This window comes from Staurois parvus, unplaced genomic scaffold, assembly GCF_062004578.1.
Source record: "Staurois parvus isolate SC_StPar_1 unplaced genomic scaffold, SC_StPar_1.0 ptg000017l, whole genome shotgun sequence".
Taxonomy (NCBI): domain Eukaryota; kingdom Metazoa; phylum Chordata; class Amphibia; order Anura; family Ranidae; genus Staurois; species Staurois parvus.
The window spans coordinates 8,917,744-8,945,733 of record NW_028317813.1 but is presented as its reverse complement, the minus strand read 5'-3'; the positions used below and the strand labels follow the sequence as shown (position 1 = coordinate 8,945,733).

Below are 27,990 nucleotides of genomic sequence, written 5' to 3'. Positions count from 1 at the left end.
CTGTTTTCTCTCTCCCTCTCATATATATATATAGGTATATATGTGTGTGTGTGTGTATATATATATATATATATATATATATATTGTGGGGTTAGCTCAGGTGGGGGATCTCCTTCCCTGGGAAAAAGGTAGACCGCACAGCAGGCTTTCGTCAAAATCTGACTGGTTGTCAGTTTTATTTAAAAGGTTTGCAGAAAATATCAAAATAAACAAAACATCAAAATAAACCCTTGCCATCCAGGCACTAACTAAACAGGAGACGTTTCCTCTCTCAGAGGTGAAGGGCTTCTCCCTGTCACCAAAAACAAAACAAAAGCAAACCTTTTCTTGTAGGTATCATACACACACAGCTCTCTCAGAATACCTCTGTGAGTCCCAGGCCACAAGCGACTCCTTGCTCCAGCCCTGCCCTTTTTATATCACCTGTTGGTGGTCATCAGTGGAGCCCAAACTCTGGTCCGGACCCACCTGCTTAACTGTGGCCCCGAAAACCCGGAGTGGACTCCACCTATACTGTCAGGTATGAGCATATGCAAGGTGACACATAGCGTCCCTCTATCACCTCGCCGTTCATCCTGTCACAATATATATATATACGCACATACTATTTATTTTTATATACACTTACCATATGGGTTTCTTTCAATTTTTCTAGGATGGATAGTCGCAGGTGGATGGACGTAGATGGTTCCTGGGTGTACAGCACAAACCCCAGGAGGCAGACATACAGTCACCTGAAATATAGCACTTTACCTGGCAGAAACAATGATGCATACAGAGGAGTCCCAGACATGTCCAGAAGTCCAACAGATAGCAGAGGAAAATATGATACTATCCCTGGCAGGTAAGTTTCATAAAAAATTACTATAGGCTCAATTTACAAAGCTAACACACCAGGATAAGATTTTCCAAAAAAGTGACAGTTATTTTCAGTTTAGTCAAATGAGATATACTGTGTATAAAGGTAGGGTGGGGGAGCAAGTGGAGGGGTCCTGCCTTATGCAAGGTACACTCTATAACATTTTTCAGCAGGCTGAACAAAAAAAAAATCTTACAGATCACCATACTAAAACAAGTAATGTAAGTGTGGTGATCTCCCCCACTGTGCTATTGTATTGTGACAGGGGGACTGTCCCCCTACCAGAACACACCAATCAGAACTGGCAGATATTGGCTGCCACTGCTGATCAGATGCCAGTCGGATGCTGGTTTTCCAGCATGCGTGTTTGACACAAGGTGGTCATGACACCGGCTTCTGTCAGACAGAGAGCTGTACACACGGGCTGGCTTGTTCCTGCTGACCTGACCATTTCAGGCCAATTTTTGGCCTGTGTGTACCCAGCTTTAAGCTGGCCATATCTGATAGAAATTTGGTCAATTTAGTAGGGTTCAGGTGCATTTAAATCCATGTGTAGCTGTCCTTACTTGATAGAAGTTGATCGTTTGATCAACCTCTGTCAAAAGAACATGTTGGAAAACTTTTATTGATCAGTGGCTGCAGCCACTGATCGGTTTATTCTGACAGCTGCAGGTGCAATTGTCACAATGTCTCAGTAGAAGGATTTCTCCATCCACTTTGTGTGGATGGAGGAACCTGATGAAGGTAACTACCACTGTATGGCCAGCTTTACCCTTCATGACATGATTGATATATGCCCAACCTAAGAAGAGATCTTCCTTCATTCTAGATGCAGGGATGTCTCATGAATTTCCCTTAAAAGCACAGTAGTCTGAAGTAAATGTAAAATAATTCCAGTAAAAACAGTCCAGTTTTTCACCTTTGTGACTCGGAGAAGGCATGACATCCTCCATCATTTAAAAGATTAGTTAAACTTTGATAACATACCAATAGCAATAATGCAAAACATACAGGGTGGTAAAGAGCATGCATTACAGCAGAATGGGAATCTGAAAGCTGCACAAACACAGCAATCAGCAGTCATGGTAACATGTGGCTGCATAGTAAACTGTATTCTGTGTAAGATCCTTTAACAACAGAAAGAATCAACAGCATCCCTCTAAGCGATATCCAAAGTAGCTCTGGTAGCACAAAGCTGCAAAGATCCAAGGCCAAAGGACAAAGCTCCATCCCACTGGAACTGCAGTATTCTGGCAGCAATCCGTTTGGTGCTCCCCACAGCAGCTGGGTCTTCTGAAGAAGCTGCATGCTATATTAGGCTCTGGCCTGGCTGTCTGAAGACTGGTATTGACAGTGGAGAGCCTCTCACCTGGCTGCAGATCAATTACCCAGCTACCTCATCACATGTTGCCTCTCTGAGCTACTAAGGGGGAGAAGCTGAGGAATTTCTAATCCCTGGATGTGTTCAGGAACAGTAGGAGTTGCAGGTGTTAATACAAAGATACTGCACATAGCTGTAAGTTCTGATGCTCACATAAGGCAGTCTACTAATGCGTTTCAGCCACCCATGGCCCTAAAGTAGAATTCCAGCCTAACTATGCCTGAAAATGTTCCTTCTCCGTTCCTGCTACCTATCCTGCCTAACCTGTCTAAAAGAGAGTGGATGCAGGGCACGCAGTACTGACTGGGATGTGGGAGTCTATGGGTGATGTTACAGCTCACAGAATTTTCAGCTGTTGTCAAGCAACTGTGACCGAACCAAAAACGGTCAAAAATGGGTATGTATACAGATCTTTTTTACACAGGTTAAGCAGGATAGGTAGAAGGAGGGGGGCATTGTAAGCATTCTTAGAGTTAGGCTGGATTTCTACTTTAATCATAGCTCATAGTTGTGGGTTACGGCATTGAAGGGGTCTGTGCCTGCAACTGAGCATGGGGAATAAATGGGCACCCCGCTACACTTACACTCAACAAAGCCAATCATCAAGAGTCTGGCTGCCTACAAAGAGGACCAGATGAAGTGTGAAATGCTGCTTTATATTTCATGGGTTCATTTTCATGGGTTTCTACCAGTATCCAAATCTTTTTGGTAGATTAACTGGCATCCCATGTATGTGTGTGTTTTATGCATGGCTATAGTAAGATTATTAAATTGTGAGCTCTCCTGTTACAGGGACTGATGTGATTGGTTCAGTGTTCTATTTTTTTTTTTAAATAACAAACACATCATACTTACCTGCTTTCTGCAGTGGTTATGCACAGGGCAGCTTGGATCCTCCTCTTCTTGGGTCCCCTGCCAGCACTCCTGGCCCCTCCCTCCTGTCAGTGCCTCCACAGCAAGCAGCTTTCTATGGGGACACACGCTGCTCCGTGTGTCCATTCACACACGGAGCTGCGGCTAGGCCCCACCCCGTCTCTCTTCTCATTGGCTCACTAGCTGTGATTGACAGTCAATGAGAAGAGGGAGTCCAAGGATTGCCGAGACTCCAGTGCACATTGCTGGATTGAGAGGGGGCTTAGGTGAATATTAGCGGGGAGGGCTGCGGGACCTACTGTACAGAGAAGGTTTTTTAACTTCATGCATAGAATGCATAAAGGCAAAAAACCTTGAGCCTTTACAAGACTTTAATGTATGAGGGTCGTCATGACAGACAGGCAGCCAGCCTTTATTAAAACTGAGGTCCTCAATCACTACCTTTGTGTTTCTTTAATTTACTCAGAACTGCTGTGTAGAGTTCAGCAAAACAAGTCCCTTCCCAGCCTTCTTGATTAAGGCTGGGTTCACACTGATCCGGTGCGGAATTTGCAGCGTTTTCTGTGTGAATTCTGCACCGCATCATCATCGTTCCCGTTCATGCGAACCGCTGCGGGTGTGTATGTTAACAAGACCCTGAAAGCGGTCCGCAAAACACGGTGCCATGTGCAGAATCGGATCGCATGGGTGTGAATACCTATGTGATCCGATTCTAGTGCGGGACCAAAAGAAAGGTCCTGCACCTTTTTAGTGTGGATGTGGTGCAATTGGAACCATACAAAATGTATGGCTCAAATTGCACAGCACACAAGTCTCATGTGATTTGCACAGGAATGCGGTGCGGTTCCTGTGCGAATCACATGTGATATACCGCACTGCATATATCTGAACCCAGCCTAAAAGAGAACTGAACCATGAAAGCTGTGCCCAAAAAAAAACAAGCACATTTGGGAGACAGCAACAGAGCATTGTCACTATCAGTAACAGTAAATGCCCGAACAAAGAACTTCACGGCAGAATCACCGAGTATTATTTAAATGAAGTAGCAGATTTGAATATTGAAATTTGCTTTTTGAAATAGCTTATATGAGATTTTATTTCTTAGATTTACATAGATTTTTACATTTGTCTGTGCACCAATGGAACTTACAGCTGTATGACCCTGTTGCATGTACTTTGTAAAACCATGTTTAACCGTTTCAATACCGTGCAATTTTACACCTTCCTGCCCAGGCCATTTTTCAGGTTTCAGCGCTCTCACACTTTGAATGACAATTGCATGGTCATACAACACTGTACCCAAACTAAAATTTTATCATTTTCTTCACACAACTAGAGCTTTCTTTTGGTGGTATTTAATCACCGCTGGGGTTTTTATTTTTTGCTAAATTAACAAAAAAAGACCAAAAATTTTGAAAAAAAAACACATTTTTCTTTGTTTCTGTTATAAAAGTTTACAAATAAATAATTGTTCTTCATAAATTTAGGCCGAGATGTATTCTGCTACATGTCTTTGGTGAAAATAACCCAAATTAGGATGTATTATTTAGTTTGTAGGAAAGTTATAGAGTTCACAAACTATGGTATAGATCTGAATATTGATCAATCCTGAAGTACTGACAGCCAATCTAATTTCTTGAGGTCAAAGAATGTCAGAACAGTACAGATATCCCCAAATGACCCCTTTTTGCAGAGTAGACAGTCCGACGTACTTCATAAGAGGCATGGCGAGTTTTTTGAAGTTGTATTTTTTTGTCATAATTTTTCGGAAAATGATAAAATTAAAAAAATTATTTTCACTTTTTTTTTTTACATACTGTCACCAGTGCAGTACAGAGTCATCATATAACTGGCATGGCGGTGAACAGGGACACTGACTGGTGACAGTATGAAAAAAAAAAATATATATATTTTTTTTTAATTTTTTTAAATTTTTTTATTATATTTATTTTTTTATTACATTTTTTTTATTTTGTTTAAGATTTTTTTTCATATTTTACTATGACCAAAGTAGTACAATGTTACCATAGTAACATTGTACTACTTTGGGGAAGTGATCAGTATTTTTTTTTTTTTTTTTTTTTTTACACAATTTGCTTATAGCAAAGAATTACTTTGCTATAAGCAAGCATTTACCTGAATGAAATCGATTCATTCAGCTTTTTTTTTTTTTTTTGTGCTTAGCTGTGATTTGGTCACAGCTAATCACATGACATGTGCATGTGATTAGCTGTGACCATTCACAGCTAGGCACTAGTATACAATGGATGGCATCATGAATGAAGCCATCCATTGTATACAACTGTCATGTGACCTGCTGTGATTGGTCACAGCAGGTCAGATGGTACCAGCAACGGGAGCCGGTACTCGGATCTGTCATCGGCCGTGTCCGAGGTGCACGGCCGGTGACAGATCGCACTGCTGCGCCGCTCTGCATTAGCGCAAACTGCTCATGTGCGGGAGCACGCCAAATGGCGTGCACCCGGAGTGCAGAGGCACATTTGAAGCCGCCAAACGGCCATTGGCCGGGCGGCTAATGGTTAAAGCATTATTGAACCCAAAAATGTATTATATTGCAGCTTGCATACATTAGATATGGTTGCTGCATCCATTCTTTTTCTTTTGTCTTTTTTCACTCTTTTTACCTGTTGATCTTGCCAGTATCACACGTCCCGTATTATTGAGACACAACTCTGGATTAATGAGCACAGCAGACAGCATCATTGTCTGACTGGGGTGGTGGGTAGTGTTAAATGTATTAGCAGATTTAGATACACTAACAAATTGAAGCCAAACTCCAGCTCACACTTTATAAACAGAGCAGTTTATTTTTCCTTTTGGGATAAAGGTTTTGCATGAATAAATACAAGCTGATCATTTTAATCACCCCTGCCAGTGTAGTTTGTCTCATCCATGCAAACTGATACATTCTGCTGTAGAGCTTGAGCTGGAGAAAGACAACAAACTTGCTGGCTGGATAAAAAAAAGAAAACAAATGCAGCCATCACATCTGAGAATTGATAAGCTGCAATATAATAAATATTTGCTTTTGGGTTTAATACTGCTTTAAGCATAAACCAGCTATAATATCAATATATTTTCAGATGGAGGGATGAAACCTGAGTACCTAAAATTACACATGTGCAAACATGAAAACTCTCAGCAAAACAGGGTCTTTGTTGAATTGAAATCCTGGACACCAAAGCATACCCCCTGCTTATTGTAATGCCTCATGTCAATTGTTCATCTAAACTAATTTGTCATTGCTTTATCACAATTTTTACTTATTACACTAAGTAATTGAGTAGTGTAGCATAATGATTCTATGATTAGTAGCATACTGCTATGGGCGAGTGTTGTTGTTTTATTGCTACTTTGCTCATATTATTTTAAATATGGCTTTGCAAGGTTTAATTTGTTGGTGCCCTTTGAAGTAGAGATCAAAACTGGATGCATTTCTTCCTGGGTGGAGGAGTGTTAGCTAAGCATTCTGAAAATGCAGAACCTGCACCACTATCCTATGGAATGAGACCAGCAACAGACCAGGTAAGAATTCAATGGCTGACATACACCTTGCTAGTACTGGGTTGGACCCCCTTTTATCCTCAGAAATGCCTTAATACGTATTGGCATAGATTCAACAAGGTGTTAGAAACATTCCTCAGAGATTTTGGTCCATATTGACATGATAGCATCACGCAGTTGCTGTAGATTTGTCGGCTGCACATCCATGATGCAAATCTCCTGTTTCACCACATCCCTAAGGTCCTCTATTGGATTGAGATCTGGTGGCTTTGGAGGCCATTGGACTATAGTGAACTCATTGTACTGTTCAAGAAACCAGTTTGAGATGATCTGAGCTTTGTGACATGGTGCATTATCTTGCTGGAAGTAGCCATCAGAAGATGGGTACACTGTAGTCATGAAGGGATGGACATGGTCAGCAACAATACTAAGGTAGGCCATGGCATTTAAACAATGCTCAATTGGTACTAAGGGGCCCAAGTATGCCCACACCATTACACCACCACCAGCCTGAACCCTTGATACAAGGCAGGATGGATCCATGTTTTCATGTTGTTTACACCAAATTCTGATCCTACCATCTGAATGTCGCAGCTGAAATCGAGATTCATCAGACCAGGCAATGTTTTTCCAATCTTCCATTGTCCAATTTTGGTGAACCTGTTCAAATTGTAGCCTCTATTTCCTGTTCTTAGCTGACAGGAGTGGCACCCTGTGTGGTCTGCTGCTGCTGTAGCCCATCGGCTTTAAGGTTCAACACATTGTACATTCAGAGATGGTATTCTGCATACCTTGGTTTTAATGAGTGGTTATTTGAGTTACTGTTGCCTTTCCATCATCTCAAACCAGTCTGCCCATTCTATTCTGACCTCTGATATCAACAGGGCATTTCCATCCACACAATTGCCGCTCACTGGATATTTTCTCTTTTTCAGACCATTCTCTGCAAACCCTAGAGATGGTTGTGCGTAAAAATGCCAGTAGATCAGCAGTTTTTTAAATACTCAGACCAGCCGTCTGGAACCAACAACCATGCCACGTTCAAAGTCACTTAAATCCCCTTTCTTCCCCATTTTTATGCTTGGTTTTAACTTCAGTAAATAGTCTTCACCATGTCTAGATGCCTAAATGAATTGAGTTGCTGCCATGTGATTGGCTGATTAGCAATTTGTGTTACCAAGCAATTGAACAGGTGTACCTAATAAAGAGGCCAGTGAGTGTATGTTCTTTTTAATTGGTGCTGGTTGTACTCTCTAAATCTGTGACTTCGCATTAACTTATGTGCTCTTTAAGGTCAGAACTATAATTGCACTGTCTTTTTATACTAATTAATAACATACTTATTTTAAATACTTATTTTTCAAAGAGCACCCATTTCCATTTTTTCATGTCCTAGTTACTTTGATTTTTTAGATACTGTATATAGCATAGTTCAGTGCTGTACAATTTAAATTTTATATTCATTGACAAGAATCAAAGTGTTTATTTTTTAAAATAACAAGCATGTCATCCTTACCCACTCTGTGTCATGGTTTTGTAAAGAGCAGTCCCAATCCTTCTCTTCTCAGGTCCTCTGCCTGTGCTCCTGGCCCCTCTCCCCTGCTGAATGCCCCATAGCAAGCTGCTTCCTATGGGGGTACTCGTGCATGCTTGCTATGGGGCAAAATGTTTCACATTTTATCAAGACATTGTATATCTACCAAAATTCTTCAGTTGCTGCAAAGCCACTGGGATTAATTTTCCAGCTTCTAGATTGGTTATTTATTGGCTTTGCCATGGGGTACTGTACCTGAACTCCACCAGTAAAAAGATGTGAGCATTTGTGCCCCATTTTTGGAAACGTTGTAGGTCCTGGCTCAGCCTCTACTGCCTTCTCACCCACACCTGCACCCCTATGCTCTGGGATGTAATCTTAACCCTTTCCTTCCCTGCAGTAGTACTGTGTATACCTCTGGTGAAATTAATTCCCACATATACCATGATGGAACTTAGATGCTAGGGGGTGACCCTGGATGTCCTGCTGGCTCACAGCTAAGTGGAAGTCTGTAGTGTTTCTTCTCAGGATCCTTTCAATGAAAGCTCAGACATCTTCCCTCCTCCAAACCCCCTTGGGGTCAGGGAGGGCACCCACTCCTCTTTTTTGTCCATGGAAGCATTTTCTATAACCATGTCTTTATTCTTGGATCAGATTTCAGCACTGATGGAGTCCTCGCCCCAAAAAAACTGCACAAGGTCCTCTCTCCCAGAGCCTGTCTATGTTCCTTAGCAACAGCTGTTGTTTCATATTTGGATGTGGAATATGAGGATGGTGCTTTATCCGGTTCTGTGTACATGGGACCAAATCGCACCACTTTGAAATGGCATTTGATACAGCGCTAAAACACATATATGTGTAAGATGGGGAAACAGCTCTCATTGTTTGAACACTGGAGTAAATCAAATGTTTTGACTGACATTCTGCGGTTTAGCCACAAGATGTCACTGGTTTCCTAACACAGCCTCAGACTGCATAGATACCTCTATATTCATGAAGAGGTGGGGTTTTCACACAGGAGTGGAGTGAACAGGAAGAGGAGACAGCAGCCATACTTTGGAGAATGGGGCTGTGTGTGAGCTGAGAATCCGATGCCATGCAGGTGTGAGAACATCCCTTCGTAATCAGAAATGCAGCTAAGTGAAGCTGATGGTGTTCAAGACGCTGATCCTGTTCAGAGAAAGGAAGACTGCTGCCAGGAATGCTGATGAGATTGCTGCTTGTTGGAGAGACATTTGTTCTGTTCAGAGTCACCAGTGGATGCAAAGCAGACCCGGGTTGGTAAGATCATGCACGCACCTCATTTCAGTGTTGGCGCCTTGAGACTGAGACAGGCCTATAGTTAGTTAGTTAGGCTCTCTGTTTGTGTCAGGCCACAAGTGTTGTTACTGATCATTGGAAGGACTCCACAACTTAAAGTGACATTTCACATTGGAGAGCTGATAAAATCCCACAACCTCAAGCCAGACTGGCGTTTTGCTCAGAAGGAATACTCAGGCTTGTGCTACAGGACCAGTTATGGGAGGGTAAATACTGTAGATTTGTGTAAGATTGTAAGCTGTTGTGCTGCACCGCAGGCTAGCCCATACCATACACCCATACACTGATTCTTCCTCTTTTAGGGTAATAACAGGTAAGGTGTGGCAGCTTAGTTGTGCCCGCCAGTATGTAAATTATACACTTTCTACCTTCATCCATCAGAAGGCGCCGTGTTGTGCAGCACTAGGGTCTCAGCCTTTGGGCTGGGTGTATGTAAATTTATTGTATGTTTCCAGCATTTGTGGTTGTGTTTATTTGCCACATCTAAGTAAAATTCTGTTGTTGCAAAAGCTGGTGTCGGTTGCTTTCCTCGTTCGTGACTTTACTGTATCCTGAGGAACCCACCCCGGTACACGGCTTACAACTTGGCGTAGTCGGCAGGATACAGCGACCGTTATGGATGGGAATGCGGCGGGAGATCTTCTCCCGGCGCCAATGGCACCGGTCCAGGACCCAGCTCAGGGTGCGCTGGTGCAAGACCAAGTTGCCCCAACACCGCTGATATAGCTTGCCCCTGCCCTGCCTGTACCAGTAGGGTACATTCCCGTGGGGGCGCTGTTGAGTCACCTGCCAAAATTTGACGGTAAAAATATGACATTGCAGGACTGGACTGAAAGAATGCGAAGTGCGGTTAGAATGTGTAACCTGACGTCCGAGCTGCAGGCAGAGGTTGCATTGGGGGCTCTAGAGGGTGACGTCAGAAGGACAGTGGTGGTAAGGTCCAAATCTGAGAGAGACACCCTAGAGAAAATATTCTCCCTGCTAGAGAGAGCCCAAGGGGGGCGTGCTAAAGTAGTGCAGCTGCGGAGCCACTTCTTCAACCGACCACAGCAAGAGGGCGAGACCCTGATGCAGTACTCCAATGCCCTACAGGAGACGTTAAATGAAATACAGCGGCGAGATCCAGAGGCCATGGGAGCTTTCCGGGAGGTGGACCGGCTACTACGAGACCAGTTCATAGTGGGGCTCTCCAACAAGTTCTTACAGGACAAATTGCAAGAGATGACCCGGACGGCGCCCAACATGACATTCTACAGCATCTACTTAGCCGCCATGGAGAGAGAGGAAGAGTGCATACCTGTGGCGGCGAGAATAGTGAGTAGTAACCAGGCTACAAGAGGTCAGTCTGCATCTGAAGACTCAGAATCCTTAAGGATGTGGTCCAGGCCCTGCGGACAGAATTAAGAGAACTTTGGCTGGAAGTGTCCCAGATGAAGGCAGAATCTCCCTGGTCTCCGGAAATGACCCCAGCACCCCGCGCCACTCCACCCCGGATAACTCAGCTGCGGGGTCACATCAAAAGGGGATCCCTCTGTTGGGCTTGTCGACAGTACGGCCATATGGCCATAGAGTGCTCAGAACAGATGAAGTCCAAGCCGACGTTAAACTTCCGACCGCCGCAGTAGCTAGGCGTCCTGTGGCGGTACACCAGAAGCTAAGCCCTAATCATGAGGAATGCGACCTGTATGCCAGCAGCCCCGTTATGGAAGCCAAATTGGAAGGCCAGAAGGTATGCTGCCTAGTTGATACAGGGTCGGAGTGCAACCTTATGCCTCTGCAGTTCTTCAAAAGACACTTTGGACATATGATGGAGCTGGAAGATGGGAGCGTCATCAAGCTGATGGCCTCCAATAACAGAGAGATGGACGTCCGAGGAATAGTCTGGATGCTGGTCCAGCTGTGTGGGCAAGACATTGGCAAGAAGGGGGTCGTGCTGGTGGATCATTCGTCCCGGAGAGGGATGGATGTGACACTAGGTATGAACGTGCTGAGAGACCTAGACCACCAACTTTATGCCAAAGAAGGGCCGAGGTATTGGCAACGGGCCACCGCACACTGGCCAACTCAGAAGGTTCTACAGCAGATGGTTAGGAGCTGTAGTCTGCGAAAGGGCGACATGTCCGGTTGACCCATTGGACACGTGAGGGTGCCACGGAGGTCCTCGGTGAAGATCCCGCTTCGGCAAGAGCGAATATTGATGCTGCCGGTTGGGGCTGGACAACAACTGAATGGATTGGAGGTCCTGATTGAGCCCGCTTACAAAGAAGAAACGCAGACTCATCCACTGGTAGCCCGGGTCCTCGCTATTGAGAAGGATGGATGTGTGCCTGTACGTTGCCTCAATGTTGAAGACTGTGAGTTAACCGTCCCTGGGAATACCTTGCTGGCCGAAGTTTGTGTCCGAAGGGGATATTCCTTGACGGAGGAGCTTCACGCTACGGCCAGATGGGAGATCAGCCTGGACCTATGCTGTAGAGGTCCATCAAAGGGAAACCCCAACAGCGGAGTGGAACGGTCGAGTGATCATGGCCCGGATGGGGGTGAAGGATATGGTGGCCAGCATGTTAGGAAAACCAGGTGATCCAGGAGAGTCAAAGTCCTTGGGCTGCTCCAGTAGTCTTGGTGCAGAAGAAAGATGGGAGTCTACATTTTTGCGTGGATTATCAGAAGCTGAATGCCCGGTCCATCCGAGATGCCGACCCCTTCCGCGGATTGAGGAGTCGTCCGCCCTGAGTCATGCGAAGTTCTTCTCGACTCTTGACCTGGCCAGTGGGTATTGGCAGGTACCGGTGGCCAAGAAGGACAAAGTGAAGATGGCCTTCATCCTACCTATGGGTCTCTACAAGTTCAACTGGATGCTATACGGCCTGTCCAATGCCCCGGGAACATTCCAGCGGTTGATGGAGCACTGTCTGGGAGATCTCAACTTCGAGTCGGTATTGATATACCTGGACGACGTAGTAGTGTTTGGGGCCTCCTTTGAGGATCACCTCCAGAAACTGCGACAGGTCTTAGGGCGGCTGCGAGACCATGGGCTCAAAATCAAGCCCAAGAAGTGCCAACTGTTTAGACAGCAGATAGAGTATTTGGGACATTTGGTCACCCAGGAGGGGGTAAAGCCAACCCCTGACAAGGTGCAGGACGTCCAGAAGTGGCCCCAGCTGAGTACACTACGAGAGGTGCGGGCATTCATGGGACTGGCCGGCTACTACAGGAGGTTTATACCCAAGTTTGCTCATTTGGTGGGCCCGTTAAATGAGTTATTAAGGGGCACTGCAGAGGGCCCGAAGAATCATCCCATTGAGTGGGGACCCTGGCAACAAGGGGCCTTTGAAGCAGTGAAGGGGGCGCTGATCAGTGTCCCGATTCTGGCTTATGCACAGTTTGACACCCCATTCCTGCTGTACACTGACGGAAGTCTACATGGTCTGGGGGCTGTGTTATCCCAAGTCCAGGATGGACGTGAGAGAGTCATTGCCTATGGCAGCCGGGCTCTGAGGGAGTCAGAGCGCAACCCTGACAACTATAGCTCCTTTAAATTGGAACTACTGGCCCTGGTGTGGGCCATGACCGAAAAGTTTGCGGAGTACCTGGCCTGTGCAGAGGTGACCGTGATGACGGACAACAACCCGTTAGCACATCTGGAAAATGCCAAACTCGGTGCGCTTGAGCAGAGGTGATTGGCTCGCCTTTCTAAGTACCAATACCGCATCAAGTTCCGGTCAGGTAGGGAGAACGGCAACGCCGACGCACTCTCCCGAGTCCCTGTAGGGTTGTTGGCTCAGAGTGCCGATGAGGAGCTAGAGGACACTGAAACTCCTGACCTTGGTCGATTACCCATGTTCCAGGACGTGGCACATTCAAGTGAGGTGGCGTCCGGGATGCCAATGGTGCTGGGAAAGATGTTGGCTGATTGGGAGAGGGTCCAGGATAGCTGCCCGGACCTGTGGAAAGTGAAAGAATAGGTCCGGACCAAGATCTGGCCTCGGTCAGAAGAGCAAGCACGTCTGACTCCCGAGGGCCAAAAGTTGTTGAGGCAGTGGGATAAGCTAACTGTTACCCAGGGCCTCCTGTGTCGGACCATATACTTGCAGTCAGAGTTGCAGTACTGGTGACAGATTGTCATCCCCATGTCATTGGGACCGGAGGCTGCCCGGGAAGCCCATGAGAGGGGTGCCCATTTGGGAGCGATAAAACATTCAAGTGGCTCCAACGGCTCGTGTACTGTCCAGATTTGGCAGACACGGTGACCGAGGCATGTCTTAAGTGTCGGCCCTGCGGGCTGAGTAAGAGTAGTGGACAGCGGGCTCCTGTCCAGGCCATCCAGACATCAACACCCCTAGAGCTCCTTATGATCGATTATGTACAGATTGGGTACTCTATCTCGGGACACTCGTACTGTCTAGTCATAACAGATCATTTCACAAAGTATGCGGTGGCTGTACCCATCAGAAACCAGATGGCAGAGTCAGCCACTGAAGTGGTCTGCAAACACTTTATACAGGTGTTCGGGTATCCACAAAGAATACATTCGGACCAGGGGGCATGTTTTCAGGGTACTCTAATGAATGAGTTGTACCAACTGTATGGGATCGAACGTTCCAGCACCACCCCATATCACCCCCAGGGAAACGGGGCATGCGAGCAGTTCAACCGCACCTTGCTCCAGATGCTGAGGACTCTGGAGGACTGCCAAAAGGCTCGGTTGCCCGAATACCTACCTGAACTGATGTGGGCCAATAACAACAGGGTACACAGTACCACCGGATACTCCCCACATATGCTCATGTTTTGGAGAGCCGGACGGGAGATTGAAGATCTCCACATGCCCGATCCGATGGAGCCACCACCAAGAAATACTACCGCATGGGTGCAAGAGCACTGCCGCCGGCTGAGATCCACAAGGTTGTGGGGGAGTGCCTTAGACAAGTGGTATACCCCAATCCAAGACCAGTGCAGAAGGAGGGATATGCCCCAGGTGATCGAGTGATAGTCAAAGCCAAGCGGCCGTCTGGAAAGTTGGATGGGCGGTGGGAGGCGGTTCCATACACGTTGAAGAGGAGGGTAGACCCTGCCATCCCGGTCTATGAGGTAGAGCCAATAGGGACTGGGGGGCCCTCACGAAACGTGCACCGTAACATGTTGAGGCATTGTAATTTTGATGAACCAGTGTGCGTGGAGGGGATGGCTCCTCCTGCTCAAAGTACTGAGGAAATCCCCTTAGAGGAGGGGGAGAAATGGTGGGTTGTCCCTGCCCTGGTACCCACAGAGGCTCCAACCATAGCAAGTTTGCCACCAAGGGAAAGTGTTGAGCGGTCGGCAGCTCCTCTCCCATTAAATGTGCCTGACGTCCCCAGTGCTTCTGAGCCTGTCACTCTATGAAGGTCAACAAGACCCAATGCTGGTGTGCCCCCACAGCAATATGCCCAGAATGAGTTTGTATGGGGAGGGTTGCCGAGGACGACAACCTCTAGTGGGGTGGCATGTAAGATGGGGAAACAGCTCTCATTGTTTGAACACTGTTTGGAGTAAATCAAATGTTTTGACTGACATTCTGCGGTTTAGCCACAAGATGTCACTGTTTTCCTAACACAGCCTCAGACTGCATAGATACTTCTATATTTATGAAGAGGTGGGGTTTTCACACAGGAGTGGAGTGAACAGCAAGAGGAGACAGCAGCCATACTTTGGAGAATGGGGCTGTGTGTGAGCTGAGAATCTGATGCCATCCAGGTGTGAGAACATCTCTCCGTAATCAGAAATGCAGCTAAGTGAAGCTGATGGTTTTCAAGACGCTGATCCTGTTCAGAGAAAGGAAGACTGCTGCCAGGAATGCTGATGAGATTGCTGCTTGTTGGAGAGACATTTGTTCTGTTCAGAGTCACCAGTGGATGCAAAGCAGACCTGGGTCGGTAAGATCGTCCACGCACCTCATTTCAGTGTTGGCGCCTTGAGACTGAGACAGGCCTATAGTTAGTTAGGGTCTCTGTTTGTGTCAGGCCACAAGTGTTGTTACTGATCATTGGAAGGACTCCACAACTTAAAGTGACATTTCAGATTGGAGAGCTGATAAAATCCCACAAACTCAAACCAGACTGGCGTTTTGCTCAGAAGGAATGCTCAGGCACGTCCTACAGGACCAGTTATGGGAGGGAGAATACTGTAGATTTGTGTAAGATTGTAAGCTGGCTAGCCCATACCATACACCCATACACTGATTCTTGCTCTTTTAGGGTAATAACAGGTAAGGTGTGGCAGCTTAGTTGTGCTCGCCAGTAGGTAAATTACTACACTTTCTACCTTCATCCATCAGAAGGCGCCGTGCTGTGCAGCACAAGGGTCTCAGCCTTTGGGCTGGGTGTATGTAAATTTATTGTATGTTTCCAGCATTTGTGGTTGTGTTTATTTGCCACATCTAAGTAAAATTCTGTTGTTGCAAAAGCTGGTGTCAGGGTTGCTTTCCTCGTTCGTGACTTCACTGTATCCTGGGGAGCCCACCCTGGTACACGGCTTACATATGCACTGCACTTGCAACTGTGTGGCTAGAACTTCAAAGCAAATTATGGGTAAATTGAATCCATTACTTGTTCATTTAACACTTGACATTTTGATTCCATTCCATCTTTAACAATAATCGAGTCGTGAACTGTGTTAGCCATCAATTAGTGTAGCAAGTTTGTAGTTTAAAACAGTTTTCTTTTTACTAACTCAATTTATTAAAGATGCAAGCTTTTGAAACCTCTTAGATTCCATCCTTAGGATATAAATCATAAATCCTCCTTTTCTGTTTCCAGAATAAATATTAACTGATGTATTCATTTACATGTTTAAAAGTGCAGTTAATCCTTGAAGTTTATGTATAGCCCAGGCTTTTGTTTTTTTAGTTTTCGATAGTATAGCACTATCTAGGTACCATTGAGGGGGTTTCCTATACCAAATTTCCTGGAGACGAAGTGAGAGGCAATCTCTCAAAGTGATCGGAATTTCACTCTGACAGCTGTCACAGGAATCCCTAGTCAAAGCTATGCCTTCACCTCTTGTTCTGGTGACAGCTCTAAAATTGTGGTTTTCCCATCACTTTTCTGTCTGTTTATACTAGTGACAGTGGTGTGGTTCACATTGTGCTGATTATTGGACATAGCTTAAAGGGACACAGAGTTCAGGGGTCAGTAGTAAGAGATGCAGAGTTCAGGGGTCAGTAGAAAGTGAGGCAGAATTTAGGGGTCAGTAGTATTGGGGGGGAACATTTTTGAGACTAGTCATCGCCACTTTAATGAAAAGAAGATACCAACCACATAGGGAGTGCATTGTTTCGTGGGCCAGCAGACTATTACACTTCCAGTGTGACAGACAGAGCAGAATGAAGCACATGTAAGGTGCTTTGACAGGGGAGGAAGGTTTAGGTGGGTAGAAAGAGGTGGAATGAGGGTGAGGTGGGCGACAGGGAGGCCCAGTGATTAAGAAGGGATGGAGGGAGGTGCTATACCTGCAAGAGAGGTGAGGTGGTATGAGGGGTACATGAGGTGGTATGATAAAGTATGTGAGATGGTATGGTAGAGTAGGTGAGGGAGTATGGGGATAGGTGAGACATTATGGGGGGGGGGGCACTGAGAGAGAAGCGGAGCACTGTCAGAGGTGGGGGGCACTATGAAAGGTATGGGGCAGGGTGAGAGGAAGGGGGTACTGTGAGAGGTGCGGGGGTGCAGGGTGACAAATGAGGGGCACTGTGAGAGGTGGGGGCAGTGTGCCAGGGGGGGCACTGTGAGAGGCGGGAGGCAATGTTACAGGAGGGGGCACTGTGAGAGGAAGGGAGCACTGTGACAGAAGGGGGAACTGTGAGACACTGTGACAGGAGAGGGGCACTGTGAGAGGTGGGGGGCACTGTGACAGGAAGGGGGGCATTGTGAGAGGCACTGTGAGAGTTGGGGGCACTGTGACAGGTGGGGGACACTGTGGCAGGAGGGGGGACACTGTGAGAGGTGGGGGGTACTGTGACAGGAGGACACCTGGACACTCACTAATGTCACTCATGTGCTGGGCACTGTATATTCCCCCAGAGCAAGGAATCTGCTGTGGTAGAGATGTTTTTAGGCTGCCAGGCAGGAATGGCCTCAGGGCAGGAAGGGACACTTACTTGACCCAGCAGGTCTAGAAGTGGGAGCCACAGTTGGGGGCAGAGTTAGGAGGCAGAGCTGCTGGTGCAGCTCTGCACTGAGGTTTCCTCCTGCTGTGTGCAGCAACAAAGCACGTCATTGGTCCAGCAACCAATGACTGCTAATTTCCTTCTATGGTGATCAGAACCCTCCTGTGACATGGACTGATTGCTGCCGAGGCTGGGGCTCTAGTGTTCAGGGCGCCACTCACCCCCTCTCCTCCAGAAGACAGTTATTTTAAAAATCGATTTTACTGATTTTACCAGCCTCCTATCCAGCGGCCATGGCTTCGCCCTAGGCGACTGCCTAGTGGTAGCACCATCCCTGACAGTATATCATTTTAAATGTCTACTACAAAATGTGTTTTTGTTACTTATACATGATGCTAAGAAGTGCAAACCTCACTACATACGTATCTCTTAAATGTTTTCACAGGCATGTTAACAGAGGGCCAGTAAAAGATCACTTGCCATTCAGACAATGGTCCCCACCCAGACTGCAACAGACTGCAGTTCTGCAAGATTATACCAACTGGGAACCCTTCCTTTCACTTGGACCTAGAGGGGCCTCAGTGGGGCGATTAGAACCAAATGCTGATTCCAGAATAAGAGAGAGATCTTGGTATGAATGGGACATACCTACACGAAACACTTTAGAACGTGAAAGAAGACGATATAAATTGCCCAGAGATTTAGAAATGGGGAATCTTTCCCCTGCAAATAAAGAGAAGCATAAAGGGAAGTTTATGAAAGTGGATTCTGTCTATGGAAATTGGCAACCACAATATAAGCTGGAGAATAAGATGAAAGCACCAAAATCAGATGAATGGGAACCTTTACCTTACCCACCAAAGGCACTTCAAAATCAGATGTTATCACAAAAAAATAAGCTGGACCAGCCTCCAGCAGAAAAAACTAAATCATTAGTGATTCCCACTGGAGCTGTAACTCAGGAGAAGAAAAGCTGGTGGTCCAAACTTGTAAAGCATTCCAAATCCATAGCAAGTGATGTGGTCAATATAGAAGCCCCACTAGAGGCTCCAATAGAGACAGCCAATAAGGCCCACAATGACCAAAGTTACTTAATTAATTATGGGGTCCGCAAACTGGATGGATTAAAAGAAAATGTACCTCAAATAAGGAAGAGAAAAGGACCTCCACCATATGTTCCGCCACCTTCTTATAATTACCCTCATCGTACCTTCCCAATCAGCAAAGATAACCCTACCAACATTCAGCAACCTAATCAGGAGGTAACCAGTGATTCAGTTCTGCTAAATGAAAGAGAGGACTTCCAAGAAAGTAGAGAAAAATTGCCAAGGTATAGTGTAGATCAATGGAAAGCCCCCAAAATAGATTTGCTACACACCAACGTGAGAGAGAAGAGAGGAGAGGTAGAGAAGAAACTTAAATGTAACCCCACATATCATAATGTTATGCAGGACCGAAAACTTCCAAGAGATTATAATACATGGACAAGATCTACTTCTGATGAATATCTTGATCATATATATGAAGTTGTAGAAGGGGGAAGTTCTCCAGCTGTTTCCAATGTACCTATCGGTCAGAAAACATATTGTGATCTAGGCTTACACACAGATGAAATGATCTATGGAACAGTTGCCATTCCTCTACAAAGAGATCCAGCTCAGCAACACACATTTCCAAGATTAACTGGCAAAGGAACCCATGACAGACTTGAAGCAAACAAGAGCAAGAATACTGCATGTTACAGTCAAAGGCAAATGCCACAGTTTGACGACCGTCCTCCGATTCCACTGCATGGAGTAAAACTGCCACGAGAGTTAGGTTTCAGCTATACAAGTGGAATATTTCAACCCGTTGATAAAAAGTCAAGAGGAAAACACACAAATATTAACGAGCCTGACAATCATGAACCAGATGATAAGTGGAGAAGACCTTTAAGAGTTATATCTAGTAAAGAATCAAAGCTGAGAGTTCATTCTAGTGCTTCACCATATAGAAGTAAGCATGGGTGGTATAGTCTTACTCTTCCACTAAATAATGACTATGTGAAGACATGTATGCAGGATGACATAGTCTTTTCCAGTTCTAGAAACAAAAGCATTTTTAAACAAGATGCAATCTTACCTAAGTGGCGAGAGCCTGGAAAAATAAGTACATTGCCAAGCAGGGGACGTGATCATAGTCGCTGGAAGGGTGAAGATAAGTTGAAGCTAGAAATGAAACATGATCTTTTTAAGCCTTCAGTTATACAGAGTAATAAGATAGGTAGAAGAAGAAATGCATCCAAAGAAGCTCCAGAAAAAAATCAGTTTCCAACTTCTAAGGAGAGCAGTGGCTTTTTTGTGATAGATGCAACATGTGTGGTGGTCAGGGCAGAATATATTTTTCCACCAGTAATGCAGCAAGTTACATTTTTACATGATGACCCATCAAATGGAGAATATCTTTCACGTACAAAGCATTTAGCAGAGCCTGGCAAGAATGAAACAATACCTAATCCATTAGCTTGTTCAAAGACCTCTTCATGTTCCTTGAGGAAAACCTTCTCAGAAAGGAGCAATTCTGAAACTTACCATTTTCAGGAGTTGTCTACAGAAAGGGTTGTTCCAAGCATCACAGAAAGAGCTGTTCGTATCTTAGGTCTTTCCATTGGTGATATAGAATCCCTGAGTGAAACTCAAGATCACAGCCATGAAAACGTATCAGTTCTAATGTCTGATAAAACATACCAAGATCCCAAGTCTCATGAAAAAGAATATACCTTAAAGGGGGAAAATTGCTTTTCACAAAACAGAAATGATTATAAACTGAGAGATTGTAAAGGTCTCCCATGCATTCAAGAGGTGGTAGAATTTTCTGGTGATTATGATGTCCACATGAATATCCAAGAGTCAGAGGATAATAATGCTCCTGTAAATCCTGATGACTTGACATCAAAAGCCAATGTGCCATTTTCCAATACACAAAGCAAAGAGAGCACAGAAAACACCAGTGAATCATCTACAGTAGAAAGCTTTAGTTCAGAAATTCAACCAAAAACACCTGGAGCAAATCATATTAATGTACAAGAAACACACATGCTTACCAAGACCTCCCCTATGATAGAATTAGACATCTGCCTTCCAAAAGAAAACATCTTAGACATGAGCCCAACCAATATTCCTGATCATATGACTCTTGAAATAACTATAACCGAGCAGTACCAAGATGTTCTGGAACCCATCATTACTAAGGAAACCTGTAAATCATCAGAAGAGATTTTGGAAATGTGTGTTTCTGGAAGGCCAGAGGATACGTGTATATTAGACACTAAAGACACACAATCTTCCTCTCTAGAGAATGCCATATCTCTGGTTCAATATGACAGTGAAAAAAAACATTCAGATCCCAATGAAGAGCCTACACTTGAGAATCAAAGACAGAAACATGGAAATAAATATGTCAAGGAAAGTCTGAAATATTTCAGCCCTGCTATGTCAGGTGAAATTGCTTATCCATGTTCGCCGCAGAGTAGGCAAGGAGATGAAGACAGCTACCAGATTTCTCAAAGACCTTCATTAATGCCACATGTGAAAGCATACACTAGAAGACCTAATTACTATGCCAAAGACCTTAGGGAGGCAGTGTCACGAATCAGACGCCACACTGCCCCTGATTCTGACACAGATGAAGATATAGACCAATCAGTGCCTGAACTGACTAATCATGAGGAAGAGGTGCCAGATGAAAGCGTGACTCCTGGTAACTCAGACACATCAGACTCTGAAGTAACGGTAATTATGTGTGAAGCAGAAAAACAAAGGGATAACATTTCTCCGTCTGATGACATTGCAGATACAAATAATATGAATGAAGACGTGACCATGGATGCACAATCTGCACCTACAGCCTTTCAGAATGAGGAGATAGCAGCCCAGTGTATCAGATCTCATGAACAGGAATCAGTCTTTGATCTGAATAGCTGCATCAAGGAGATACTTCAGGAACTGAGTAAAACAGAGCAAGAATTCTTCTCCAGCAATGAAGGCCAATGTAATGACTCAGCGACAGGTAATGTGCCCTGAGTGATCACATGCTCAAACAATTACTGCACCATCACCAATATGAACAATATTACTTATTTAGCAAGAAGTTAGATGTTAGAAGACTTATATAGATGTATTCATAATACGTAGTTGGATAGATTGGACAGTGCAAGTATTGCTGGCTGACAGCCTATTTCCCCGTGATGGCAAAATGCCAACAACGGGCCTTACTTCACACTAGAGCTTAGCTTAAAATACCATTGTGTTAGTCACTTATATACAGCAATATCATGTAAGGCGCCAAGGATTCTAAAATATGAGACATGTTATACAGTTGTGCTCAAAATAAAAGCAGTGTGTTGAAAAAAGTGAATAAAGCTCAAAATCCTTCTAATAGCTTTTATTTCCATACACACAAATGCATTGGGAATACTACACATTCTATTCCAAATCAAAACATGAAGAAAAATATATCAAATTTGTGTTGTTCCTCTAAAAAAAAATTGAACAAAAGTGAATTTTAGACTGTTCAAAAAAATAGCAGTGTTTGTATTCTTGTTTACAAACTCAAACATTCACTATATAAACTGAAAAATGTTTGAAGATTTTGCTTTCCTTTGAATCACTTAATTAATATTTAGTTGTATAAGCACTGTTTCTGAGAACTGCTGTACATCTGTGTTGCATGGAGTCAACCAACTTCTGGCACCTGTGAACAGGTATTCCAGCCCAGGCTGATTGGACTACATTCCACAGTTCTTTTCTATTTCTGGTTTTGCCTCAGAAACTGCATTTTTGATGTCACCCCACAAGTTTTCTATTGGATTAAGATCCGGGGATTGGGCTGGCCACTCCATAACGTCAATCTAGTTGGTCTGGAACCAAGATGTTGCACGTTTACTGGTGTGTTTGGGGTCGTTGTCTTGTTGGAACACCCATTTCAAGGGCATTTCCTCTTCAGCATAAGGCAGCATGACCTCTTCAAGTATTCTGATGTATTCAAACTGATCCATGATCCCTGGTATGCGATAAATAGGCCCAACACCGTAGTATGAGAAACATCCCATATCATGATGTTTGCGCAACCATGCTTCACTGTCTTCACAGTGTACTGTGGCTTGAATTCAGTGTTTGGGGGTCGTCTGACAAACTGTCTCCGGCCACTAGACCCAAAAAGAACAATCTTACTTTCATCAGTCCACAAAATGTTGCGCCATTTCTCTTTAGGCCAGTCAATGTGCTCTTTGGCAAATTGGAACCTCTTCAGCACATGTATTTTTTTCAACAGTGGGACTTTGCGGGGGCTTCTTGCAGATAGCTTGGCTTCACATAGGCATCTTCTAATTGTAACAGTACTCACAGGTAACTTTAGACCTTCTTTGATCTTCCTGGAGCTGACTGTTGGCTGAGTCCTTGCCATTTTTGCTATTCTTCCATCCATTCGAATGGTAGTTTTTTGCTTTCTTCCACGTCTTTCAGGTTTTGGTTGCCATTTTAAAGCATTTGCGATCATTTTAGCTTAGCAGCCTATCATTTTCTGCACTTCTTTATATGTTTTCCCCTCTCCAATCAACTTTTTAATCAAGGTACGCTGTTCTTCTGAACAATGTCTGGAACGACCCATTTTCCTCAGAATTTCAGAGAGAAATGCACTGTAACCAGCATGTACAACATTTGCTGCCTTCCTTCCTTAAATAAGGGCAATCATTGCCACCTGTTATTCAAAGAATGAATGACCTCACTAATAGAACTCCACACTGCTATTATTTTAAACATTCTCCTTTCAATTAGTGATTCAATTACACAGAATCAGCAGCATGCATGTCATGATTGTTGGGTCTGTTGGATTTCTATTACTCTACTACATCTGCTAGTAAATTATTTGCAATGTAGAAATATAATTTCTACCAAAAACAGTGATTGATCAGGTTAGTGATGTCTGACTGCTATTATTTTGAACACTGTATATGTTACCCTAATTTTTAGTGCTTCATGGTGCTTCATGGATATTCCATCCTCAAAAACCACTGTAGAAGCTGTTTTGTTGATAAGCAGTTCGAGTAGCTCATCTTTTTTTTGTTTACATCGTGATAAGCTTGTGTAATGTGACACGAAGTTCAATCCATGCCTTTATGATAGAAAAATTATTTTTAAAGTCCCCAAGTTGTCAGTTGAGTTATGAAAAAGCTATTTGTCATAAGGAATTATTTGTACAGTATGATCCCCAAGAATAGGTTGTAAAAAAAAAAAATTCATCACTTTCTCTCTTCTCATGTATTTAGGAAATGGTCATACAGAGGAGGATACAGATAAAACATCTTCCAAGTGAGTGAAGCAAGCTTTAAGAAATTGGACCAGGCTGAAAAAGGGATCACTGTAATCTGAACATCGGGTCTTGTGTGGTTGCTTCTTTCCAACAGAGAACGTCAGGGTTTTCAGAGGCTGGTGAAACTTTTGTAGATTGACTGCTATATTGCCAGATGAGAAATCAACTATCATGTAAACTAACTTTAGTATTAACAAGGCTGCTCTTTTTGTATTGTTGTTTTATAGAACTAGCCAGATAATTAAAGTGAATGCATTTCTTTTTTTGTCATATACATTACAGCGTAGGAGACAGGCAGTGTTGGGAAGAAATAACGCATGTTTTTAGATCTAACCCATTAACCCAACCCATTAAGATGTTGCCTGGCTGGAGATATCTGTGAAATTATATCTATCTTGTGATTTTTGAATAGGTTAGTAAATACATAGCCAGATATTGACAGTGTGATGATACCATGGTGGGGGAAAATGCCTACTGTGTAACAGTGGATTTACCTGGAAGTCCTAAGGAGAGAAGCTACAAAAGGGGGTCTTATTCTAGGATTTGAGGAGAAATGCAATCCATATTTATTTTAAAACGATAATTTAAAGCATATCTTAAGTCATTTTTTTTGTTTTTGATACAGTAAGGAATGGTTAAAACCCCATCAATCTGTTTTTCCATTGAGGAGAATTTCTCTTACATCCTATCCCACAGACACAGCAGGCAGGAAATCTCTTTTAAATAAGGGAACTTTCCACTTTGACATATTAACATGTGCCCCCATTGGAAGATTATTCAAACATTTTTAGTCTCCCTCACTTTCAGTCTTGGTGACAATGGTTACAGAACAAATACAGAGGTAAACTTCTCTAGAGGGGACACTGGCAGTACCTAAAACCAGAAAGAGGTTCTAGCTCTCCCCTTCTTTAACTAAATCTAGAAAACCTTTTTTGGCTTTAGATATCTTTTAACATTAACTTACCAGGAAATCACATGGAGGAAATTCAGGTGTCATGGATCTAACATTTGAACTCATAATGAACATTTGTAATAGAAAACATAGACTTAACAAGGAGAACCCTTCCTTTCTGTCAGCCAGTCAACAAACCTGATGCCTTAACAGTAAACAAGGATAAGCTACAACATATCTTTACAAACCTGCTATTTTTTAAGACAAAAATTTTATTTTCAGAAGAAATTATATCATTCATAAAAAGTGAAACATAACTCCAGCCATGGGACATAAGCAGAATCATGGACATCTTTTGTTTGAATAGAATATAATCAAGGATAGCATCAGTACAGGTTTAGCCCTTAAGAAATTCATACACAGCAGTTTTTTGTTTTATTTTAACAATCAAAATGTTCTTTTATTGAAAAAGAATGGCATTGGTACAATTCATATAGACATTTGGATAAAAGAAAACAAGTGCTGGTAATGAAATAGACATCACATATAGGTGGTGTAATACAGTGCATCACAATAACAGAAAGCCATATAGGTGACAAAGAGCAGCATCTCACCCATACATCCCAGAGCATAATTGAAAGGAGACCACAGCCATGCCTGGACTCATACCAGGATAGAACACCAGAGGAAAGGGCTCACTTATTGGGCCAGCTACGGCACAAAGCAGTTTTTTCATGAAGGAAGGATCAAGACATTTCATCCCATAGCTAAATAATATATGGGTAAGTGTTAACAAGCAATAGAAAAAGGGTAACAGAAGTCTGTTAGCTTTCCTAAGAAATATATTTCTGGACAATTTATTTCCTATGCAAAATAAGCAAAACTGTTTTCATTGGAAAAATAAAACATTTGTGCTTGTTGGTCTTTTGGAAAATGTAACGTATTGGATTAGAAGAAGAAAGGTACTCGTATGGCCATCAGTATGAATATGACATGTTGATTTCAGAAGGATGTACAAATTATGACCCTGCTATTAGGACATTCGTGGCTCCTAGGCAGTTCTGGCAAAGAATTTGTAGAAGAGGGGAAGCTGTATAAAGTGGACTGGATGTCATTGTCACCAATTAGCCATAATGATCTTCTTTCATTTGTTTAACCTGTTTATTTGCATTGGTATTAGCCCACTATCCGTATCGGTAGGTAAAATGTAAGCCATAATTTTTTTTCATAGAGGAAGCAAAGAGTACCTATCATTAACAGTTTTAGGTACATATATACTGGAGATTGAGGTGCATTTCTCAACCCTCCAGTTTATAGCTCTCTCTAGTTGTGGGGTATCAGATTACAAAGTATGTAAAGCATTCTATATATTTTGTGGACGGTTGATTTCATAGTTATATTGGTGAATACCTCAATGTACATGACCACCAAAGCCATAGCTCCACGTGAAAGTCCCTCTTTAGGATGTTATACCATCTAACATATAGATCTGTAATAATACAGTAAATGTATGACCCACGTGGTTATATTGTGCACATTATGTATTGTAGTCCTCCTGGTATTATTTCTGTGGCTACTTTGAAATGCTAATATAATGCAAGCGGAACATATTTATGTTCCTAACTACTACAGAAACAGGATGACATTTTGGTTTCTATGAGGTTTTAAGCATCAATGAAGTTAAATCAACTTGCTCTAAAGCAAATAGACTATTGACAGTTATAAAGTGCAGGAGTTTTAAAAAAAAAAGCAATCCAGTCTCTCTTAGGGACCATTGTTATGGTATTGTGCATGTCTGTCTAGGGGCTCTAGATCCTAAGCACCAGGAAAGTGTATTTTTTAGGAAAAAGAGACTTAAAGTATATATAAACCCTAACCTGGTAATACAACCCATTCATTTTAAAATAGAAATGAAAGGCAAAACATTTATGTATAGATATTAAAAAAATCTTTTCCCCCATTCTAGCTGCATAAGGAGCAGGGGAGGAAACACAGCAGGATACTGATCTTCCCAGTAATTGGCTGAGTGGGGGAGGGCATGTAAGGACAAGTCTGATCATTGGAGGAGAGCACGCCAAGTTCCCAGCACAGTTAGAGAACTGACCACAGTGTGTTCTCCTGATTAGTGTGGTCAGTTTTAATAGGAAAGCAGAGGCACTGGCAGGAGCATCAGGGATTTCACACAAAGGAAGCAATACAAAGAGAACAGGAAACTTTTTCATACAAGTACATGGTACAGCAGGCACATATCAGGAATATGAAAGTTTGGGTTTACGTACTCTTTAATTTGTCTTCTGTTACATCCCCGATATAAATAAAGTAACTATGACAGATGTGATGGGCATTTGTTTTTGTACATGAAATATTGATGGCCTATTTAGTCTGTTCCAGGTAACAAAAGTATAACAAAGGTATAACCAGTTCATATTTTTGGCTAAACATTTTCACAATAAAAGATGTCCCCTCCTGTCTCAGAAACCCAAGAGATAATAACTAAACGTTTCATGCCTACAATTTAATGTTTATTGTATACGAGCATGTTTGCAGAACAACTGCAGTCTAATGGGAAACTGATTTGGTAAAATGAAGAAGCTGAAAGTTTTCATTCTCACAGTATCTTCAGGACCTGGTGTATTGAAACATTTTGTGTCTGTGCACTCCACTGACATTCATGATATACAGTCATGGCCGAAATTGTTGGCACCCTTGATATTTCTCCAGGAAATCATGTATTTCTCACGAAACGTATTGCATTAACACATGTTTTGCTATACACATGTTTATTCCCTTTGTGTGTATTGGGACAAAACAAAAAAAGGGAGGAAAGAAAGCAAATTCGACATAATGTCACACAAACCTCCAAAAATGGGCTGGACAAAAGTATTGGCACCCTTTCACAACTGCGGATAAATAAGAATGTTACAAGCATGTGATGCTCCTGTAAACTCACCTGGGGCAAGTAACAGGTGTGGGCAATATAGAAATCACACCTGAAAGCAGATAAAAAGGAGAGACGTTCACTTAACCTTTGCATTGTGTGTCTGTCTGTGCCACACTAAGCATGGACAACAGAAAGAGGAGACGAGAACTGTCTGAGGACCTGAGAACCAAAATT

At 43.3% G+C, this 27,990-nt stretch overlaps 1 protein-coding gene across 1 annotated transcript; it reads left to right on the top strand.

The window, feature by feature from the left end:
- The first annotated feature begins 656 nt into the window (after positions 1 to 656).
- On the top strand, positions 657 to 27,208 carry DDN (dendrin). The gene is made up of 3 exons (XM_089679483.1): positions 657 to 844; positions 18,081 to 21,682; positions 23,940 to 27,208. The coding sequence occupies exons 1-3, from the start codon at positions 657 to 659 to the stop codon at positions 23,984 to 23,986; spliced, it is 3,837 nt and encodes a 1,278-aa protein (XP_089535609.1). The 3' UTR covers positions 23,987 to 27,208.
- Positions 27,209 to 27,990: the final 782 nt, after the last annotated feature.